Source organism: Zalophus californianus, chromosome 9, assembly GCF_009762305.2.
Source record: "Zalophus californianus isolate mZalCal1 chromosome 9, mZalCal1.pri.v2, whole genome shotgun sequence".
Taxonomy (NCBI): Eukaryota; Metazoa; Chordata; class Mammalia; order Carnivora; family Otariidae; genus Zalophus; species Zalophus californianus.
The window spans coordinates 47,708,420-47,730,730 of NC_045603.1; the positions used below are offsets into that span (position 1 = coordinate 47,708,420).

Below are 22,311 nucleotides of genomic sequence, written 5' to 3' on the forward strand. Positions count from 1 at the left end.
TACACCTCACAGTAACTCACAAGCTGCAACCCCTGACAATTCCACAGGTACACTTCAGTGCTTTTTCAAGGTAAGGTGCTACATTTATTGTAGCGTTTGTGTATTTCCTGTTTAACAGTGTTAAGTTTTTATCTTTTGATGTATCACTGACGGATTTTTAGTACTGTGCTCGCAACTCTATTTTCCCCAAAAGACCTGTGGGTTTTCTGCACAATTTTGCATGCTGTTGTGATTTTTTTAGGAATGCACAGGTCCCGTGGTGTCATAACAGAACTGACTCTACTTCCTTTCATGAGCTTTCTGCTCCAACCTGATAGAACTACCACCTCCCCTTGGGTTTTCCAACTTACACATCCTACCAAGAATTCCTTCCTCTTCTTTTCACACCCAACAACTCAAATCCCAGTAATTTTTCAAAGTGTGATTCAATTCTTTCTCCTAGGAAGCCCCTGCTTATTCTCGGAATTCATTTGGTACCTGCTTTGTATTTTTGCCTTTTATCAGTGTTTAATTCTTAGTACTTAGTGTCTGAATAATTCTGATGGGTAGTTAAGCCTGCCCACCCCTATTCTTCAATTTGATCAGAAGTTTTTTGAAAATAGGGGCGCCTGCCTGGCTCAGTCAGTAGAGCATGCAACTCAATCTCAGGGTTGTGAGTTCCAGCCCCACACTGGGTGTGGAGCCTACTTAAAAAAAAAAAAAAAATTTTTTTTTTGAAAACAAACTTTAGTCTTCTAGCGCTCTGAATGTTTCACAGCACCATCAGCAGGCTTGCAATTAGAGTAAAAATCAGTATCAGTAAAGACTTTCTGGTATCTTACATCTTCTGCCATTCTCCAACAACTTATTTTCCAAATGATTCTATATGGATTCCCTTCTACAGGTTCTAATTCTGTTCCTATAAAACAGTAAAAGAAATACAAATTTATAGTTTAAAATAGAGAACTCCTTATTTCAACAATTTCTAAAAACAAAAGCTATGCTTCATAAAGACTGGCATTTAGAGCTAAATATATCCCTAATTCTCAGAATCAAACCTACTAAAATACCTCCATTCACATTAGGGTCATGATAGAGTTTCCAGCCTTCAAGTGTTGCAGCTCTCCATGCCTGACCACAACGTTTACAGAGTCGTTGTGCCTTTAGAAACAAAAAAGAGCAGTCAGTTACATAACCAGTGCGGTACTGGAAAAGTACTTGTGCTTTATAGAAAAGTATAAGCAGGGGCACCTGGGTGGCTCAGTCGGTTAAGCATCTGCCTTCAGCTCAGGTCAAGATCCCAGAGTCCTGGGATCGAGCCCCACATCAGGCTCCTTGCTCAGCTGGGAGCCCGCTTCTCTCCCTCTCCCCCTCCCCTCCACTTGTGCTCTCTCTCTCAAATAAATAAAGAAAATCTTAAAAAAAAAAGTATAAGCAATATATGTCAGGATTAGATAACTTAAAGAACGATGTTGCAAAGGACAATGTAGACAACTTCGCCACCAGCATGCATGTCTTTTCTGTGGTCTCTGCCTTTCTTTCTTTCCCTAATAATCCCTTTGCTCTTTGATTTTGGGCTTACTAACTGGCTCCCATGGTGCCCACAAGCATTTAATTCTGCTAGACGCAAATGCGGCTAAAAAGGTCAATGATCCCTGATTCACACAAAAGTATTATGAAAACACTGTTAGTCTCTATAATGACAAGGCGCTAGTGCTCACTCGGCCCACTGATATTTATGTTAACTGTGACCAAACAGATCAGCTTAGACTAACCAGTGAAATAGATACGTAACCTCTTTAGGAACTGTCTCTTCCCCATTTAGTTGATATGGTCTGGGTAAGATCCTATGATCCCACCTCTGAACTCTAAGATTAGGGATGTGACCTAGTAAGAATCACTCCTAGGGCTCTTGCTGGAGATAGTGAGAAGGAGACACACTTCTTCTGCTGGAATTGCTAGCTGGCAGAAGGATGTAAGCCTGGGGCTGTTGGGTCATCACTGACATGAGGAGTGGCTTCTTGAGAATGAAGCCACAGAGAGAGGGACAGAGCCAAGAGCCTGGGAAAGAGATGGTATCCTAGGGACATCTTTTGAATTCCTGGATCCCGCTTAAAACCAGATATAACCCCCTATACTTCCCTGTTCCATAAACCAATCAATTCCTCCCTTGTAAATAACCTGAGTTGGGTTTCTATCACTTGAACCTAGACCCAATTAATATGACCAGTTAAAGAATATCCTACCCCAAACACCATTCTAGATTTGTTGCTATTAAAAATTATAAATGTAGTAACATGGAAAAATGTTTTGATATGCTATCTAAAAAAGGATAAAAATTGTATATAGAATCTTGAAAACATTTTTCTAAGCAAAATAAATCAGATACAAAAGAACAAATATTGCATGATTCCACTCACATCAAACAGCTAGAATAGGCAAATTCATAGACAGAGAGTAGATTAGAGGTTGCCAGGGGCTGAGGGAAGGGAGAAATGGGGAGTTATTACATAATGGTTACAGAGTTTCTGTTTGGGTTGATGAAAAGACTTTTGGAAACACAGTGGTGATGGTTTCACAAAATTGTAAATGCAATTAGTGGCACTGAAATGTACACCAAAAATGGTTAAAATGACAAAATGTGTTATATATATTTTACCACAGTGGGAAAAAAATGAATAATGCAATGTATCAAAACTATTGACTTGTATATTTTAAATACAAGATAAAGGATGAATTATATGGTATGTGAATTATATCTCAATAAAGTTGTTAAAAAAACCTCAATGTATTATACTATGATTATGATTATGTTCAAAAGAGGTACAAAAGAAAGGTCTTATCAAAAGATAATAAACACAAGTGCTGGCGAGGATGTGGGGAAAAAAACCCTTGTGCACTGCTGATGGGAATGCAAACTGGTGCAGCTGCTGTGGAAAAAACAGTAAGGAGGTTCCTTAAAAAATTTAAAATAGGAAAACCATATGATCTAATAATTCCACTTCTGGGTATTTATCTGAAGAAAACAAAAACACTAACTTGAAAATATATATACACCCCCATGTTCACTGCAGCATTATTTACAACAGCCAAGATACAGAAACAACCTAAGTGTTCACTGGCGGATAAATGGATAAAAAGATGTGGTACATAGATATACAATGGCATCTGCACCAACACGGATGGGCCTAGAGGACATTATGCTAAGTGAAATAAGTCAGACTAGGAAAAATATCATGTGACCTCTCTTATTATATTTGGAATTAAAAGGGTAAACAACAAAAGCAGCTCATAAATACAGAGAACAGTGGTTGCCAGATGTGGGGGTTGGGAGAAATAGATGAAGGGGGCCAAAAGGTAAAAGGAAAAAAGAAAAAGAAAAAAAAATCTTGTTCTCTTGTCAAGTCTTGAGGCTCTAACACTTAGTTTCTTCATAAGGTGAAAATGTTAATGAGAGTTCTCATTTACTGAATATTTACTATGAGCAAGACATTGTGCTAGGTACTTCACATGAACTGCCTCACTTGACCCAACGAGAGAGGTGCTAATTATGTGCCTTTAATAGATGAGAAAACTGGGGCCCAAAGGTGATTAGCTTACTCATGGACACACAGTGAGTGGTACAGTCAGACTGACCACACTGTAATAGAATAGGCACTAAACTGGGATCAGAGCCTTGCATTCCAGCCTTGATTATTTCACTAATCCTGTGACCTTGGAAGTCACCCAAGCTCTCCGGGTTTCAGGGCTGTATTATTATTTGCTTGTAAATGGGAACGATGGAAAATATGGACTTTATTGAAGTCCTTGCTATCTCTAAGAAAAAAAAAAGGCAGAATAAAAAAAGAGTGCTGTAAGCAAATAATAATAATAATAATAATAATAATAATAATAAACCCCACTATCTATGGTTACGTAAAGGTAGTGGGACCTTGAGAATTTTTGTTTTTCAAGGCTTCGTAAGTGATATTTTTGTTTTCTGTTTTTTAAAATACATCCTTATTTGCCACTGTTATTTCCCACATCACCAGGCAGAGGGGCTAGAACTTAAATATTTTCTGAATAAAATGAGTATGTAATAACCACTTCTTTTCTTAGTTAAAAAATAAGAATGATCCTTAGTAATTCAAGACTTACTACCATAAGAAATTACAATAGTTTGAACTGACATATATCTACCTAAAGAACATCACCAAGAAGACTGCAAAACAGGTGCAAGCTCCCAGGCATCAGACTGTCTCACCTCAAGAGTCAGCCAAGCCATCCAGTAAGCTGTCTAATTAGATACTTCACATTCTATACGTAAGATTTTAACTATCACAAAAGAGATTTTAAAAAGTAAGATTAAAAGGAAGAAGTCTGAGGGCCATTCAAGGGTAAATAGTGTCATCCAGAAAAGCAATTAGGGTCAGACACATTCTTAACTCTTAAAAATCAGAACTAAAAATAAGGGGGTTATGCCTAGGGTATGCAGTACAACACAGGGAGGCAAAATTTGACTTCTTAAAAAGAATTTTCTATTAGAGTTGCACAAACAAGAATGCACTGCCTTCTGAAAACGTTCAAACAGAAAGGAGATCCAGAAATACTGTGGAAGAGATTATTGTATCGACGAGACATACTAGGTGTCACAAAGATCCCTTACAACTTAAAGAGTCTATGACTTTGAAGGGGCACCTGGGTGGCTCAGTCATTAAGCATCTGCCTTCGGCTCAGGTCATGATCCCAGGGTCCTGGGATCGAGCCCCGCATCGGGCACCCTGCTCAGCGGGAAGCCTGCTTCTCCCTCTCCCACTCCCCCTGCTTGTGTTCCCTCTCTCGCTGTGTGTCTTTCTCTGTCAAATAAATAAATAAAATCTTTAAAAAAAAAAAAAGAGTCTATGACTTTGAAACTGAAGAAGCAGGGATATATGACTTACCTCTTCTGTCATTCCAGCACGGATTAAAGTAAAAAGATACTTGAGTAATCGGACTTCATCTTCTCTATCCAGATCATCAAGGGGCATTTTCTGTCTAATGGGAGCATCTGGGTCCTACCCTCCCCCCAAAAAATCAATGATAAATTCTTTGGACCCACATACATTTTAAACATCACCAAGAGATGATAAATCTTCTGAGTTTATATACTGAAATAAATTTATTTACAATTCAGTTAAGTAACTAAGGGAGTGAAAGTACCACAGGTGTTCCGGATAGCCACACAACTGTCTGCTGCCCATTCAAAACAAACTCTGTTGGCCCACCAAGGTACATGCCTAGGTCAGGCAAGGCAGTAACACCACTATGGCAGCCTAGCCAGACAATTCTAAAAATGCCACTCATCATTCAAGCTGACACATGAGCTGTACTCTGTTGTAGCAATTACACAACCAAGGTAATTCTAAACAGAATTAGGCCTAGATGGAAAATGAGCACAGAGAAAAAACTAAAGGGGGAGTTGACAATACATTCTGTGACTTGAAAATGCTTAGCTGGTACTCTGAGAACATATGGGAAGAGAGCCCATTATGGAACTAAGGCCAAATAAAACACACCGGTGTCCAATAAAAAATGTTTTAAGAACACATTTCTAGTAAATAAAATCCACCTAAAACAGTTATTCCCACCTATTTTTCATAAATAGAACAAAATGTGCCTTTAAACATTTGGGATAACATACTGTCCTCACTTTTGCAGCAAAGAGCACATGTGATCTTCATGATGAATTTTAAGTGAAAAACTATTTTAATGTGACTCTTATTTCAAATGTTACTAAGTGTATGGTATTATGAATATCGATTCAGAAAATAAAGTTCATAATAGGTGAAATAGCTCCTTCACAAATATTTTGCAGACTGATACAATCATTCAGTTTTGGAACACTGTCTCTTTCTGGCAAGAAGGAAATCAACACCTGCCAGATGTTAAGATTAAATGATTTTTAGTTGCTTGCTATAGGGTAATTTAGCTATGATTTATTTCAAGCTCTTCTAGTAGTTACCAATTTTCACCAAAACCACTTTTGTTACTCAATGGAATTTTTTTCAATTTTTCCAATTGTTACTTATTTCTCTCACTTTTCATTATAAACATTTAGTTCACATGTCTCCACCTGTCACAAAGCTCTACTCCTTTATTTCTACAAGAATTAGACTCCTGTTCTTTTCAAATCTACTGTTATTCCTATTACTCATATCCTAGAATGACCTTTCTAACCTCAAACTAATTCAAAGCTTTTTTTCCCCTGCTTTTTATATATAAGAGCTTTCATAAATCATCACCTCATAGTTGAAGAGTCAAACCTTACTGTAAGACCAAAATTAATTTGTTTTTACAGCTGGCAAATCACTTTCTCTACCTTCTTTTACAATTTACAAATCAGGGGCCATAGATATGTTCAAATACATTCCATCAAATTCAAATGCAACTGAGTAGTTTGAGTTAAATGGTATATGCAAACCTTTGGGAAACCAAAACAAGGATCTGTGTGAAAGAAAATTCTCAGCCTTTAAAAAACAATCATGGAACCTTGAAGACAACTTTCATTTCAATGAAACTTACCAATTCGGTGACAAGGGGACGGACACTTCCTATGTAGGAAGGTAGCTGCCGCTGTTTCAGGGTATGTAGGGTATTTTCCCTGCAAGAAAAAGTACAGAAGTTTTTACAAGAGTAATTTTAGTAGGTCTATTTAAGACAATAAAATCAAGTCAAAGTAAGAAAAAGTACGCATTATCCTTTTATTATTGAGTTGTAGTTCTTTATTGGCTACAAGTCTTACACGTTTCTTCCAGTGTGTGGCTTGCTCCCTTTTATTTTCTTAATGATGTCTTTAATGAGAAGTTATTCATTTTGATGAATCCAATCAATTTTCCCCAATTACTGCTTCCTATGACCTAAGAAACTCTTGCCTATCCCAAGTCACAAAGATGTTCTCCTATGTTTTCTTCTAAAAGCTCTGTGGTTTTAGCTTTCGTGATCCATCTTGAATTAAATGTTGGGTATGGGTGAGGGAGGTGTCAAGGTTGACCTTTTTTTTGCATCAATACCCAGTTTTTTCTGCATGGTTTGTTGAAAAGACATTCATTCCCCCCACTGGACTGCTTAATGCCTTTACTGAACATCAACTGACCATCTAATGTGGGTCTGTTTTTGGGTTCTATATTCTGTTCCACTGATCGGTAAGAAAAGGAGACTAACCATAAAAAATGTGCAAAAAAATCCTTAAGGCATTTTACCTTAAATTTTTAAATTTTAAATGAAAATTGCTTTTTTCCAGAAAAATCGTAACTACTCGAGATTTAATTTTTAACAAACACTGAATAGCACTAAGTTCCTAGTTAAGCAGAGAAAAGATATAACAATGGACTTGCAGACTTTGTACAGGCATAACTGAAACACAATCTGAACTTTTTCTTCAAGATTTGAAATAAACTGTCCCTTTAACTTAGGGATGCTATTTGGTTTCAAGATCCTAAAATAATTTAGAAGGATTGAAGGATTAACGACCAAAGTTTTTTTTTTTTTTTTAAATCACAAGTAGCTGGAAACATAGCTGAAAGTATCTTCTTGATGATCGAATTACAATTATTAAGGAAATATAGCCAGTTAACTGAAAACACAAATCAGACCATATCATTATTCTATTCTCAAGGTTTTCTTTTTTTTTTTTATACTTGCTGATTTTTTTTTTAAACAATCTTTTTTTTTTTTTTAAAGATTTTATTTATTTATTTGAGAGAGAGAATGAGATAGAGAGAGCACGAGAGGGAAGAGGGTCAGAGGGAGAAGCAGACTCCCTGCTGAGCAGGGAGCCCGATGCGGGACTCGATCCTGGGACTCCAGGATCATGACCTGAGCCGAAGGCAGTCGCTTAACCAACTGAGCCACCCAGGCGCCCCTATTCTCAAGGTTTTCTATCACATATAGAATAATGTCCCACAGGGCGCCTGGGTGGCTCAGTTGGTTAAGCGACTGCCTTCGGCTCAGGTCATGATCCTGAAGTCCCAGGATCGAGTCCCGCATCGGGCTCCCTGCTCAGCAGGGAGTCTGCTTCTCCCTCTGACCCTCCCCTGTCTCATGCTCTATCTCATTCTCTCTCTCAAATAAATAAAATCTTTAAAAAAAAAAAGAATAATGTCCCACAACCTTACCCTGGCAAAGGTCCTAGAGGATTTGACCCTCTTCAATCTCATTTCCTACCATACTTTTCTTTGCTGTGTTCACACTGGCCTCCTTGTGTAAATACTCTACATTTTCTGGATCTTTGCAGTTTCTGTTTCTGCCTAGAACACTTGTCGCCCAGATGTTTGCATGTTTTGCCTCCTCTCACTCACTATTTGTTACTTCCTCAGAGAGGTCTGCCCTGATTACCTCTTCTATTTAAACCTGTACCCACTGTCATCCTCTATCTATTAACTCTTTTTTTCGAAGCTCTACTTACCCAACAGGCTAAATATTTGTGGTCTAACTCTCTTAAATAATTATAACGCCTTAAAGGCAGAGTTTTTGTCTGTTTTCCTGACAGAGTGAATAAGCAGTAAGAACTGAATAAATATTGTTGAAAGATAAAACCAATGTTGAGTGACTTTAAGCATAAATATTTAGTAACTTACCAATATACTGATTTTGCATAAAACTCAATATTATCAGAAAAATCTCCAATTTCATCTTTGGCAATGCTCTCTAGCCAATCCACCACCAGCTAGGAAAGAGAGAAAAAAGAGTATTAACTATAAAATCTGTCAGTGTTTTATTTGAAGTGGTACTTATATCCTTAATTCAAAAAAGGTTTGTTTAAAAAAATACCAACTAACAATTTTTCCAACCATTTTTTACTTTTTTAAGATATACAAATATGGCAAAAGAATGAAATGTTCTATACAATTCTTCAAAGGCTATGCCTGCAAATACTAGGGCTATTATTCAAAAACTGAAGAACAGGTTCTTAAAGCCTTTTAATTACAAAAGATCAAAAAGAAAAAAAATTTTTAATGTTTTAAACTTAAAAAAGTTTCAGTTCTCTGTATGTCATTTACCTTTTCTCCATGTTGCATAAAAAAATATTTCAAAATTCTAATCATACCTGACTTTGGCGGACAAGTGAATCTCGCTGAAATAACGCTTCCACCACCACTTTCTCACTGGCATTAAGAGCCTATTAAAAAAATTATTTGAAGGAAAGAAAAAAAAAGATGTTCAATATTATTTTAAAGTGAATCTGACATAATTATATTTAATTACCCATAAACGTTTAACCATAAAATAAATCCGTATATTCATATTTCAAAAATTTTCATAAGTAAATTTCAAACTGCTACATCAATTTGCAGGTGCTCTTACTCAATACTTTAATTCTTTGGCTACACTCGGAATTTTAAAACATTACTTCCCCATAAGTGGTGTTGTGGGGAAAAATAAAACATAGAACAAAATGAAACAAACAAAAAAGTCTTAATAAAGGGCAGTATGTAGTCATGTGACGTATCAGAAAGTGAACATTTAAAAACTTTAAACTCTTTTCACTTTACATGGCAGAAGTTGATAGGTAATAAAACTTAACAATCCAAGGGTCTTAAGACTGACTTTAAAAGCCAACTTCACATAAATATTAGTAAGTAATATTAAGCAGTATATCAAAAGGTAAGATATTGTGACCAGTAGAAGTACAGGTCAAATCTACTAATTAATCCATCTTATTTGTGGGTTAAAGGAAAAAGCAACATGAACACCTTGACAGATGCCAAATGTCACTTGATAAAAATATCTTCATAATTAGAAATAGAAGAATATTTTGTCAATATAATAGACTATCTAGTTGAAGCCTATAACAAATGTAACTATAGAGAGACATTCCTTCAAAATTGAGAAGACGGGGCGCGTGGGTCGCTCAGTTGGGTAGGCATCTGACTTTGGCTCAGGTCATGATCTCAGGGTCCTGGGACTGAGCCCCGCATTGGGCTCCGTGCTCAGTGGGGAGTCTGCTTGTCCCTCTTCCCATGCCCCTCTCCCCCCGCTTGCACTCTCTAATAAATAAAATCTTTAAAATAAAAAAAAAAATCGAGACGATGAAAAGAATTCCTGTCAATTATTCAACTTTACTTTAAAAGTTCTAATACATAAAACCAGAAAAAGAACTAAGTAGTAATAAGTATGGAAAAAACATCAAAGTCATCACTATTTGTAGACTGTAATGAAATAGTGTTTATAGGGGCACCTGGGTGGCTCAGTCATTAAGCATCTGCCTTCAGCTCAGGTCATGATCCCAGGGGTCCTGGGATCAAGCTCCACGTCGGGCTCCCCGCTCCGCGGGAAGCCTGCTTCACCCTCTCCCACTTCCCCTGCTTGTGTTCCCTCTCTTGCTGTGTCTCTTTCTGTCAAATAAATAAAATCTTTAAAAAAAAAATAGTGTTTATAGAATGAATTAAAAGATTGAAAAGATATTAAAAATATTTTAGTTTCGTGAAAGAACAGATTAACAGACATGTATGATTGAAATCATTTACTATAAAAATGTTTATTTATTTTCTCCTTTTTAATGTATTTATAGGTGTTTCAAACATGAATTACTTTTATAATCAGAAAATAAGAAGCAATTAAACCCCAAAAGGCTACCTGGTCTTTATGATTTTAAGACATATTTTTACGTAGTTTCCATGTTCTTCAAACAGATTATGAAAAAATGATGGGAGATTTATGATCTTGTTCTGAAGAGCTAACATAATACACCAAAACTGGATGAGGATAAGTCACAAAAAAAGAAAATACATTTGCAAAAGTTCTCAATAAAATATTAGCTAATAAAATTTAGTAGTATATTTAGGAATATATGATAACAGAGTTTATCCTACTTGAAGATAACATTAGGAAAATGCAAGCCATTACATTGATAAATAAAGCAGATATTCATGGAAGCTAAAACATATCTGAGTGCATTCAATATCCATCCCAACTATTACCTAGTTAAGAGGAAAAAAAAAAGTCCTTAATCTGCAATAAAACAAAAGCATTTTTTTTTAAAGATTTTATTTATTTATTTGACAGAGAGCAAGAGACACAGGGAGAGAGGGAACACAAGCAGGGGGAGTGGGAGAGGGAGAAGCAGGCTTCTCACGGAGCAGGGAGCCCGATGCGGGGCTCGATCCCAGGACCCTGGGATCATGACCTGAGCCGAAGGCAGACGCTTAACGACTGAGCCACCCATGCGCCCCAAAACAAAAGCATTCTTATCAAAAGTCAGGAAAAAGAAAAAAATGCCTGCTATAACTAATACAATTCACTGCTGTACAGGTGTTCGTAGTCAATGTTATAAGGCAAGTAAAAGAAATAAGAGATTAGAAGGATTAAAGGAAACTTATTATGTGTAGACAATTACTGCCAATGTAGAAAACTCAATAAAATCAAATGAAAAAACCAGCTGGAGCTAGTAAGAGTTCAGAAAAATGTCTAAATATGAGCTCTACCCACAAATCATTAACCTTCTATTTGACAGTAATAACTAATTAGAAAATGTAAGGACAGAGAGTCCCTTCACAATAGAATTTATATAGACTTTTATAGAGAAAAGTACAGATTTATATAAACTATAAAAAATCTAAATAAAATAAGTGGAGGGTTGGGGTAAATGGAAGATGGACATTAAGGAGAGCACGTGATATAAAGAGCACTGGGTAATGAGCACGTGATATAATGAGCACTGATGAATCACAGACCTGTACCTCTGAAACCAATAATACATTACATGTTAATTTAAAAAAATCTAAATAAATGGAGAGATGTGCTATGATCATAAACAGATTCAACATGTAAAGACATCATTTCTCCCCAAATTTATAAATTCAATACCACTTCAATAAATACCCCAAAAGGACTTAAAAAAAATGAAAATTGTAAAGTTAGCTGGAAAAAAGTGTGCAAAAATATATTTTTAAATGAGGAGGGAGACTTACCTTGCCAAATATCAAAACTTCTGAATTACAGACTCAGTTACTAATACTGGTTTTCAAATGAATCACTCAATAAAAGAGAAAAAAGATCTATGTATAAATATGATAAGTACATTTGTTTGATAAGTGGTGTTGGACTAAATGGATACCCATTTGAAAAAAATTCAATCTCTTTCTTACTTCAGAGACAAAATTACTCCAGGCGAATTCCAAGAAAATGAAGAGTTGGGTTTAGAAGAGAACATTGGAGAATATTTTAAATAGGCAGGAAAGGCCTTCCTTAATATGACACATAATAATGAATGACAAAGGAAAACCTGACAGATGTGAGCACATAAAAATCGAAATGTCTGCTTGACAAAGACCCCTTAAGCAAAGTTGAAAGACAAGTAACAGAAGACTATCTTTAACATATATAAGAGGAAACAATAATTGGAAAATGAGCAAAGGATATGAATATAGAATTTGTATTAAGAATATTAATGCTTAAGAATGAAGAACACTCCACCTTGCTAACGATCAATGATATGCATATTAAAGTAACACACTTTCCCTCCGATTGGCAACATCAAATGATTGATATTAAACATCTTCACCCACCGTCAGTACATTCCACTGGGAAGGTAATATGATAATCTCTATCAAACTTTGACCCAACAATTTCACTTCTACAAATGTAGAAAATTTTGGAATATACAGATAAATATGAAAAATGCTCATTGCATTACAGATTGCTATAGCAGAAATACTGGAAGCAACCTACATATGTCCATCAGAATGTCTGAAGAAATTATGGTTCACTTATACTCTGGCATACTATAAAAAAATAAGGTAAATCTACATGAACTGACATTAAAAAAGATATTGATGAATAAAAAGAAACTAAGTATAATGTATAAATGAAATCATACTATACATGAAGAAAACTATGTGGACATATAAGGGTACACAGAAGACTGTCTGGTAGCAAACTCTCAGACTGAAGAGTAAGAGAGATAAAAGAGGACTTTTACCTTTTACTCTAATATAAATTGGTATTTGATCATTTTATGAGATTGTGATCTTTTACTTGTAAAATTTCTAAAATGAAGACACTCAAGATGGTCAAAAATCAAATTCTATTACTAAAAACCATTTTAATTTTTAAATATTTATAAAGGAAAAAACTAAGCTTAAGCTTACCGTAACTGCAAAAGTATTTTCCTCTTCTAATGCAGACTGTACTCTGTCTCTGAGGAAAAATAACACAAAATGCAAAAGCCTTAATTTATATATGAAATCACTTTTTAAACTACATATATACAGAAACCTGCATTCTATCCAGCATAAACGAATGAGTTTCCAATCAAACTTAATCATTCTTTAAAAACAAAGTTACAAGTAATACCTTCTGGATTTGATATGGAGACCTGAACAAAACCAATACTAAAAATACACACTGCAAAAAGTCTGTCTTGGCTACCTACTAATGGAGATACCTAACTTTTTAATATAATGTTTTCACATGGCAAAAATTAAATAATCTGATTTTCTTTCAAGATTTTCTCATCATGATGAAAAAGCAACAGAATGTGAGCCAAAGCTACTGAGCATCTGAAAGAAGGAAAATGTGGTTAACTTCTTTCAAAGTGCCGCTTGACATGAAGTCTGTTTTTCAGTTCTTTTTCTTATCTACCATCTCCTAAGTATTGAAGTATTTTCACCACTTTCCTTAAATCGTTATACATATATTCTTGGGACCTACTAGCTTTATGACCTAGCATTTCCCTCTTCCCTCCTAGCTCACCAATGATCTAATGACAATGATCTAATGACAAGGCATACGAAATGATAAATATCAAAAACAGCAGAACCTATTTCCAAACACATCCCACTTAAACTTTTAAATTAATTTGCCTGTTGGTTACTGTGTGTTTATTTCACTGATGAGTCAGCCCTACACAACTTTACCTGTACAAAGAAGCCAGCAGCCTCCACGTGACCATCTCCTGTTGAAGAAGCCAGAGCATACTGGCTGTTTTTGAGAACTTCTGAAGTCCAGGTGTTGCTCGGCTCACTATTTTACTCAGTATATTCACCTGATGTAAAAACACAGCGGTAAAGAGGTTTCCTATCATTCTGAATCATAACTTTGTATTCTTCAACTGCATGGTGCTAAAACTAAATATATGCATGTATAATACACACACACACACACATTGTATTATAAATTGTTCCTGCCTATCTATTGCCTTTTTTAATTGAATGAAATATAACATTCCCACTAGAAACAGCCTGTGAAGTAAGGTATGTTTATGTGAGTACATAAACAAAAGTTTTAACATACCCTAGATTTCAGATTCAACAATAACAGCCACAGGTGTATTTTTTTCTTCTTGTTTATACTAAAAAAAGGCTAAATCTAACGTATACCTGACAAAATCATAACATGAACTAATAGCACAGCAACGAAAATTAAAAATAAGGTATCTTCAAATTATGCCTGAAAAACTAGTATCATATAACAAATCAAGAAAAACATTTTAAGATTGGTACTGAGGGGTGCCAGGTAGACTCCGGCAGCTGGGCGTCTGAGTCCTGATTTCAGCTTGGGTCATGGGGCTTGGGGTCTTGGGATTGAGCCCCTAGTTGGGCTCCACGCTACAAGTGGAGCCTACTTGGGATTCTCTCTCTCCTCTCCCCCTGCCCATCCTCCTCATCCACCCCAATCCCACGGGCGAGCACTCTATCTCTTATAAAAAAAAAAAAAAGATTGTACTAAAAAATTGTCATTTCTAACCAAAATTTAACCAAAGTCCTTCCTTGTTCTAAAACAGTAGTTCTTAACCTTTTTCAGGTTGAGGCATGTGTGAAAATCTAATGAAAAGTATGGATGTTCTCCCCAGAAACACACACAAAATTGTTTATCAGAAAGCCTAAGGACACAGGGTAAAGGAAATCTTTCTCAAAGGTTATGAATAGTACTTCCTTATCTTATCAAGGGGAACTAGGAAACAGCATCACTCTCATTCAGAACATGAAGAATCACTACCACCAAAATTTTTCCCTCCCTTTAAAAGTATTCATAAAGTAATGGTACTTTTATCTTAAGGGCAATGTTGAATAAAAGTGTTATCTGTACTTCTCATTATTAAATTTTCTATTGGAATCCTAACTCCAGTAATTCACTGTGATTATTATTGCTTTTTTTATTTAATGAAGCTACTGCTTTTATAATGGAACAATTCAGACTGATTATTGACACAATATTAAATGCTCAAAAAATATTGGCTATTATTATTTTAATCATCCTTAAATGCAATAGTTATTTGAAGTCCTTTTTTTTTCTTGTTAGTTTATTTATTTATTTTTTTAGTAATCTCTGCACCCAATGTGGGGCTAGAACTCACGATCCCAAAGTCAAGAGTTGCATGCTTTTGCAACTGAGCCAGCCAGGTACCCCTTTTCCTTTTTTTTTTTTAATTTTTTTTTTAAATAGACTTAATTTTTTTGTAGGCACCTCAGTGGCTCAGTTAGTTAAGGAGTCAACTCTTGGTTTCAGCCCAGGTCATGATCTCAGGGTCGTGAGACTGAGCCCCGCGGCATGCTCCATGCTCAGCATGCGGAGTCTGCTTGAAATTCTTTCCCTTTCCCTCTCCTCTTCCCTCTGCTCCTCCCCCAGCTCACATGAGCACTCTCTCTCTAGAATAAATACACAAATAAAATAAAATAGCAATTTTTTCAAGCAGTTTTAGGTTCACAGCAAAACTGAGTGGAAAGTAGAGTTCCCATTACTTTCTGACTTCACATACAACTCCAGCCCTTACTATGAATATGAATATCCAGCACCAGAACGTTTGCTACAGCAATCAATGACCAACACTGACCTGTCATTATCACCCAAAGTCCATAGCTTATATAAGGGTTCACTCCTGGTGTTGTATATATATATATTTTTTAAGATTTTATTTATTTGTCACAGAGAGAGAGAGGGAACACAAGCAGGGAGAGCAGCAGGCAGAGGGAGAAGCAGGCTCCCCGCTGAGCAAGGAGCCCGATGTGGGACTCGATCCCAGGACCCTGGGACCATGACCTGAGCCAAAGGCAGACGCTTAACCAACTGAGCTACTGAGGTGTCCAAATGGTGTTGTATATTCTATGGGTTTTGACAAATGGATAACAGGTATCCACATTATAATCTCATACAGAGTAGTTGCACTCCCCCAAAGACCCATCCACTTTTCATTCTCATTTTCCCCATCCCCAGGCAACCACAGGTCTTTTTACTCTCTCCAAGTTTTGCCTTTTCCAGAATGTCATATAGTTGGATTCATACAGTACGTAGCCTTTTCAAAGTGGTTTCTTTAGCTTAGTAATATACATTTAGGGTTCATCCTTGTCTCTTCATGGCTTGATGGCTCATTTCATTTTAGCGTCAAACAATATTCCACTGTCTGTACCATGGTTGATTTATCCATTCACTTACTAACGGACATCTTGGTTGCTTCTAAGTTTAGGCAATTATGAATAAAGCTGCTATACATCTATAAGCAGGTTTTTGTGTGGGCATACGTTTTTAACTCATTTTGGTAAATACCAGAGCATAAATGTTTGTTGAATCATGTGATAAGAGTATGTTCAGTTTTGTAAGAAACCGAGAAAGTGTCTTCTAAAGCGGCTGTACCATTTTGCATTCCCACCAACAATGAATGAGTTACTGCTATTCTACATCCTTGCCAGCATTTGGTGTTGTTAGTGTTTGGGATTTTTGCTATTCTAATAGGTGTACAGTGACATCTCATTGTTTTGATTTGCAATTCCATAATGACAAATTATGTTGAACATTTTTTCATATGCTTATTTGCCATCTGTGTATCTTCTCTGGTGTGGTTTCTACTAACATATTTTGTATTGTTGTTTTTCATGGAGCCCAACATGGGCTTGAACTCACAACCCTGAGATTAAGACTTGAGCGGAGATCAAGAGTCAGACGCTTAACCAACTTAGCCACCCAGGAGCCCCATGTCCATTTTTTTAATTGGAAAGTTCATTTCCTAATTATTGGATTTTTAAGAGTTCTTTGTATATTTTGGATTTTCCTTTTTTTAAAGCAGCAGAATCCTTCTGTTCCCAAAGAAATCTAAAAGGACCTTCAAGGGCGCCTGGGTGGCTCAGTTGGTTAAGCAACTGCCTTTGGCTCAGGTCATGATCCTAGAGTCCCGGGATCGAGTCCCACATCGGGCTCCCTGCTCGGCAGGGAGTCTGCTTCTCCCTCTGACCCTCCTCCCTCTCGTGCTCTCTATCTCTCATTCTCTCTCTCTCAAATAAATAAATAAAATCTTTAAAAAAATAAAAAAATAAAAGGACCTTCAATATGCAAAAAGCAGAGTTGCTCTGGCTAACCTCCCAACCATGGCACCCCTGCCACTATACCCCTAAGATATCCCCCTTAAATACAGTATAGAAATTCATAGGTTGAGCCTGTTCAAAAAACTAAGAGTACTGAAGTTTGACCAAATTAACTTGGTGTGAAATTAACTTACCTGACAACTACAAATGTTTTCATACTCTTCTACAAGGTCAAAAACTGTAGATGAAGAGTGCTTTAAGAAAGACTGCAGGAAATCAGAAAACATACTCATGGATGCTAGAACACATCAAAAAGAAAAGGAACAAAAATTAAGTGACATACTCCTGGGTAATTTTGTTTCTTTGAAAACTTAAAAACACAGCTACACATCCTTTTTTTTTTTTACTCCTGTATTTTCTTAAAAATTATAACTGTGGTAAGATAAATATAACAAATTTTTACTATCTGAACCATTTTTAAGTGTACAGTTCAGTGGCATTAAGTACATTCACACTGCTGTGCAACCATCACCACCATCTACCCACAGAACTCTTTTCATCTTGCAAAACTACAACTCAGGATAGCCCAAGCAATCCTAAGAACAAAGCTGGAGGCGTCATACTTCTTGATCTCAAACTATACTACAAACCTTTAGTAATCAAAACAGTATGATAGTGGCAAAAAAACAGACACTCAGACCAATGGAAAAGAGTCCAGAAATAAACTCCCACATGTACAGTCAACTAATTTTGACAGGGGAAATAAGAATACTCAGTTTGGGAAAGGTTAGCCTTTTCAATAAATGGTGCTGGGAAAACTGGGTGACCACATACAGAAAAATGAAATTGGACCCTTATCTTATACCACTCACAAAAATTAACTTGAAATGGATTAAAGACTTAAACATAAGACCTGAAACCATAAAACTCCTTGAAAAAAATATAGGCAAAGAGCTCCTTGACATTGGTTGTGGCAACAATTTTTTGGATATGACACCAAAAATACAAGAAACAAAAGCAAAAGTCAACAAGTGAGACTACATCAATCTAAAAAGCTCTGTACAGCAAAAGAAACAATTAACAAACTGAGGGGAATGGGGGGATTGGTTAGCCCAGTGATGGGTATTAAGGAGGGCACGTACTGCATGGACCACTGGGTGTTATTCGAAAACAATGGATCGTGGAACACTACATCAAAAACTAATGACGTAATGTATGGTGACTAACATAACATAATAAAATTTTTAAAAAATTACGTAAAATTTAAGATAGACACATGGAAATTGAATAAAATATACATACAGAAGATGAATAAAACATGTATGCATACATATAATAAATAAATAAATTAAAAACAACAAAAAAAGAAACAATTAACAAAATGAAAAAGCAAACACACAATCTATGGAATGAGTGAAAACATTTGCAAACCATATATCTGCTAAGAGGCTAATTCGAAAATACATAAAGAACTCACACAATTCAATAACAACAAAAAAAGCCCCAGTCTGACTAAAAAATGGGTAGAGGAACTGAATACATTTCTCCAAAGACCTACAAATGGCCAATAAATACATGAAAAGATGCTCCATGTTACTAATTATCAGAAAAATACAAATCAAAACCACAATGAAATTATCACCTCACACCAGTCAGGACAGCTATGATTAATAAGACAAATAATAACTGCTGCAATGTAGAGAAATGGGAACTTTTATGCATATTTTATGTATGTAAACTGGTTCAGTAGTACAGAAGAGTATGGAGGTTCCTCAAAACATTTTAAAAAGAACTACCATGTGAAACCATAATCTCACTTCTGCATATATATCCAAAGGAAATGAAAACAGGATATTGAAGATATCTGCACTCCCACGTTCACTGCAGTATTATTCATAGTAGCCAAGATATGGAAACAACCCAAGTGTCCATCACAAGATAGATGCATAAAGAAGTGGTATATACATACAATGGAATATTATTCAGCCATGAGAAAGAAGAAAATCCTGCCCCTTGCGAGAACATGGGTGGACTTTGAGAACGTTATGCTAAGTGAAATAAATCTGACAGAGAAAGACAAATACTATATAACACTTACATATGGACTCTTAAAAAATCCAAACTCATAGAAACAAAGAGCAGAACAGTGGTTACTAGGGCTAGGGGGTAAGAAAATTGGAGATGCTGGTCAAAGGGTACAAACTTGCAGTTAGGAGATGAGTAAGTTCTGGAAATCTAATGCCTAGCATTGATTATAGTCAACAAATCTGTATTATATACAGTTCAAAGGTGCTGAGAGACTAGATCTTAAATGTTCTCACCCCAAAAAAGAAATGGTAATTCTGTGATGTGAAGGTATGATGGAGGTGTTAGCTAACACTAATAATCACAGTGCAATATGTAAATACATCAATTCAATGTTGCACACCTTACACTTACACGTTATATGTCAATTATATCTCAGTTGAAAAAAACCCTAAAACTCTGTACCTATTAAATAACTCCATTCCTCTCTTTGCTCTAGTCCCTGACAATCATCATTCTACTTTCTAGGAGTCTGATTACTTTTGGTACCTCATATAAATGGAATCATACAGTACTCTTTCATCACTGGCTTATTTCATTTAGCAAAACGTCCTCAAGTTTCATCCATGTTGTATGTGTCTGAATTTCCTTACTTTTTAAGGTAGAACAATATTCCACAGTATGTAGATAACACATTTATTTATCCATTCATCCATCAACAGACATTTAGGTTGCTTCTACCTTTTGGCTATTATGAATAATGGGGCTACAAACAAGGGTATACAAATCTCTTTGTGATCCTGATTTGTTTTTGGGGGCATATACCCAAAAGTAGAATTGCTGATCATATGGTAATTCTAGTTTTAATTTTTTGAGGAATCGCCATCTGCTTTCCATAGCACTGCACAATTTTACATTCCCACAAATGTACAAGGCCTCCAATTTCTCCACATCCTTGCCAACACTTATTTCCCGTTTTTTGTTTTGTTTTGTTTTGATTTGGTAGTATCCATCTTAATGGGTGTGAGGTGGTCTCATTTCAGTTTTGATCTGCATTTCCCTAATGATTAGTAATGTTGGGCATCTTAACATATGCTTACTGGCCATTTTTATATCTTCTTTGGAGAAATGTCTATTTAAGTCCTTTGCCCATTTTTAAATTGCATTGTTTTTTGTTGTTGTTGAGCTGCAGTTCTTTCTACATTCTAGATATTAACCTCCTATCGGATAGAAGATTGGCAAATATATTCTCCCATTCTGTGGACTGCCTTTTCACTCTGCTGATTATATCTTTTGATGCATAGAAATGTTAGACTTTTATGTAGACCAATGTATCTATTTTTTCTCTTGTTACCTACATGTCTTTTAAGAGCCCAAAGTTGTGTTGGGTATTAATCTGATCTGTCAACAATTACTATAAAAATGTGAGCCAAATTTTAAAATATCTGAATTGCATTTTAAACACATAACAAGGTAGCTGAGAAAGTTATAACAGATACTAAGATGACGTGTTCTACTCAGGGAAAATACATACACTCTACTAAAGTACTATATCAAAGGTCTCATCCATTATTCATAATAAAAAATGAACATTTTTTATATTTTATAGATTCAGTATAAAGGATTTCTGAATCACTCAAAATTTAAGTACTTATTACTGGCAGATACTATAAGGAAGCAGTGATTACCACCGTGTTAAGAGAAGGGCTGTAAAATCAAACTTAGTTTCAAATCCTGGTGCCAATCACTTCCTAGCCAGGTGAGCTTAAACAGGTTAGCCACCATGAGCAGCAATTTCCTTTCCCCCCAAATGGGAAGAGTTATTGTAACTCTTTAATGGACCATTACAAAAGATAATGTTCATGCGGAGGTAAGCACATTGACTCTCACCATTATATGGTAGCTTATGATGATGATAAAGTGAAGAACCTGTGTAATAATGAGTACACACAGACACATGGAAAGCAAACTTTTTTTTCCAAAAGGGAATAGTATAACCAATCTAAAACTAGAAAGGTCACAATACTATCTGAAAAAAGCAAATAAACAGCATTAGCATCCACGTCAAAATATGTCAACAGTATTAGATAAAAACTGAACCTAAAGAAAAAGAGATGTTCTTTCAACATAACAAATGTGGAAGAATAAAGATATGAGACTTGTCTACTAACCTGACAAGGTATTTACACTGAAGCAAGACGCTCCAACTGAGAACTAAGGTGAGGTTCTCAACCTTCCAGAGCTACTACATCAAATGGCTCAGGCATTACCATAACTAATGAGCTTAACAAAAAATACTTTATAATGACATTCACAAGAGATAGTTTCCTTCATCTTAGTAAAGAAATAGGGTACTTCATTAAAAGCTCAAAGCCATTTACCAGCTTCACCAGGATCATCCTCACGTAACATAACAGCACTGAGAGTTACGTCCTCTGTTACACTGTGGGATTCTGTGTTTGTGAGGGTTCCTGATCGCTGTGATGTGAATGCAGTGGCCCAATTACTGTCATCCAGATTAGTTACCTTAAAAAAAAACAAGGAAGATACAGAAAAGTAATGAGCTACTGCCATTGAGGGAATAAAGCCTTAATATTGCTAAATTTTTTTAAACCTATATATGTTTTTCATATTTAAGAGATAGCCACAGGCTATTTTGTTAAGGAAATCACAGCTTTCATGACTGTTTTCTTCTTTGTACTACTCCATATATATTTTAAAGGCAATAAACATCGCATTTTGTACTATGTAAGCTGATATTAGCAGGTAAAATATGGTGGTCCTACTGTTCTAAGTTCGCAACAGTTTTTCACTATTGGGAAGTTATACAGGACAAATGACAAATTTATATGTTTTTTCAACATATAAATTATAATAAAAGGGATGATGGAGGAATTTACAGATTAAAAGACGAGACATACCAAGCAAATGCAATGTGTTTATCTTATTTGAAGCCTGATTTAAACAAACCAACTTAAAAAAATTGACATAACCGAGGAAATGTGAACACTTAATGAAATATATACAATGAAAAAATATATATACAAAATGGATA

The 22,311-nt window shown here is 35.7% G+C and overlaps 1 protein-coding gene across 2 annotated transcripts in view; it reads right to left on the reverse strand.

Annotated features, from left to right (window-relative positions):
* Window positions 1-22,311, reverse strand: part of NUP107 (nucleoporin 107) — a 48,537-nt gene that overhangs the window by 20,670 nt on the left and 5,556 nt on the right. For both annotated transcript variants that reach the window (XM_027593273.2, XM_027593274.2), the window contains 10 exons: window positions 21,638-21,782; window positions 17,426-17,529; window positions 13,854-13,981; window positions 13,086-13,134; window positions 9,044-9,115; window positions 8,574-8,662; window positions 6,520-6,598; window positions 4,899-5,012; window positions 1,050-1,140; window positions 822-898 (listed from right to left, as the gene is read on the reverse strand). In XM_027593273.2, coding sequence (XP_027449074.1) covers window positions 822-898; window positions 1,050-1,140; window positions 4,899-5,012; window positions 6,520-6,598; window positions 8,574-8,662; window positions 9,044-9,115; window positions 13,086-13,134; window positions 13,854-13,981; window positions 17,426-17,529; window positions 21,638-21,782 — 948 coding nt within the window. The remainder of the gene's footprint in view (window positions 1-821; window positions 899-1,049; window positions 1,141-4,898; window positions 5,013-6,519; window positions 6,599-8,573; window positions 8,663-9,043; window positions 9,116-13,085; window positions 13,135-13,853; window positions 13,982-17,425; window positions 17,530-21,637; window positions 21,783-22,311) is intronic.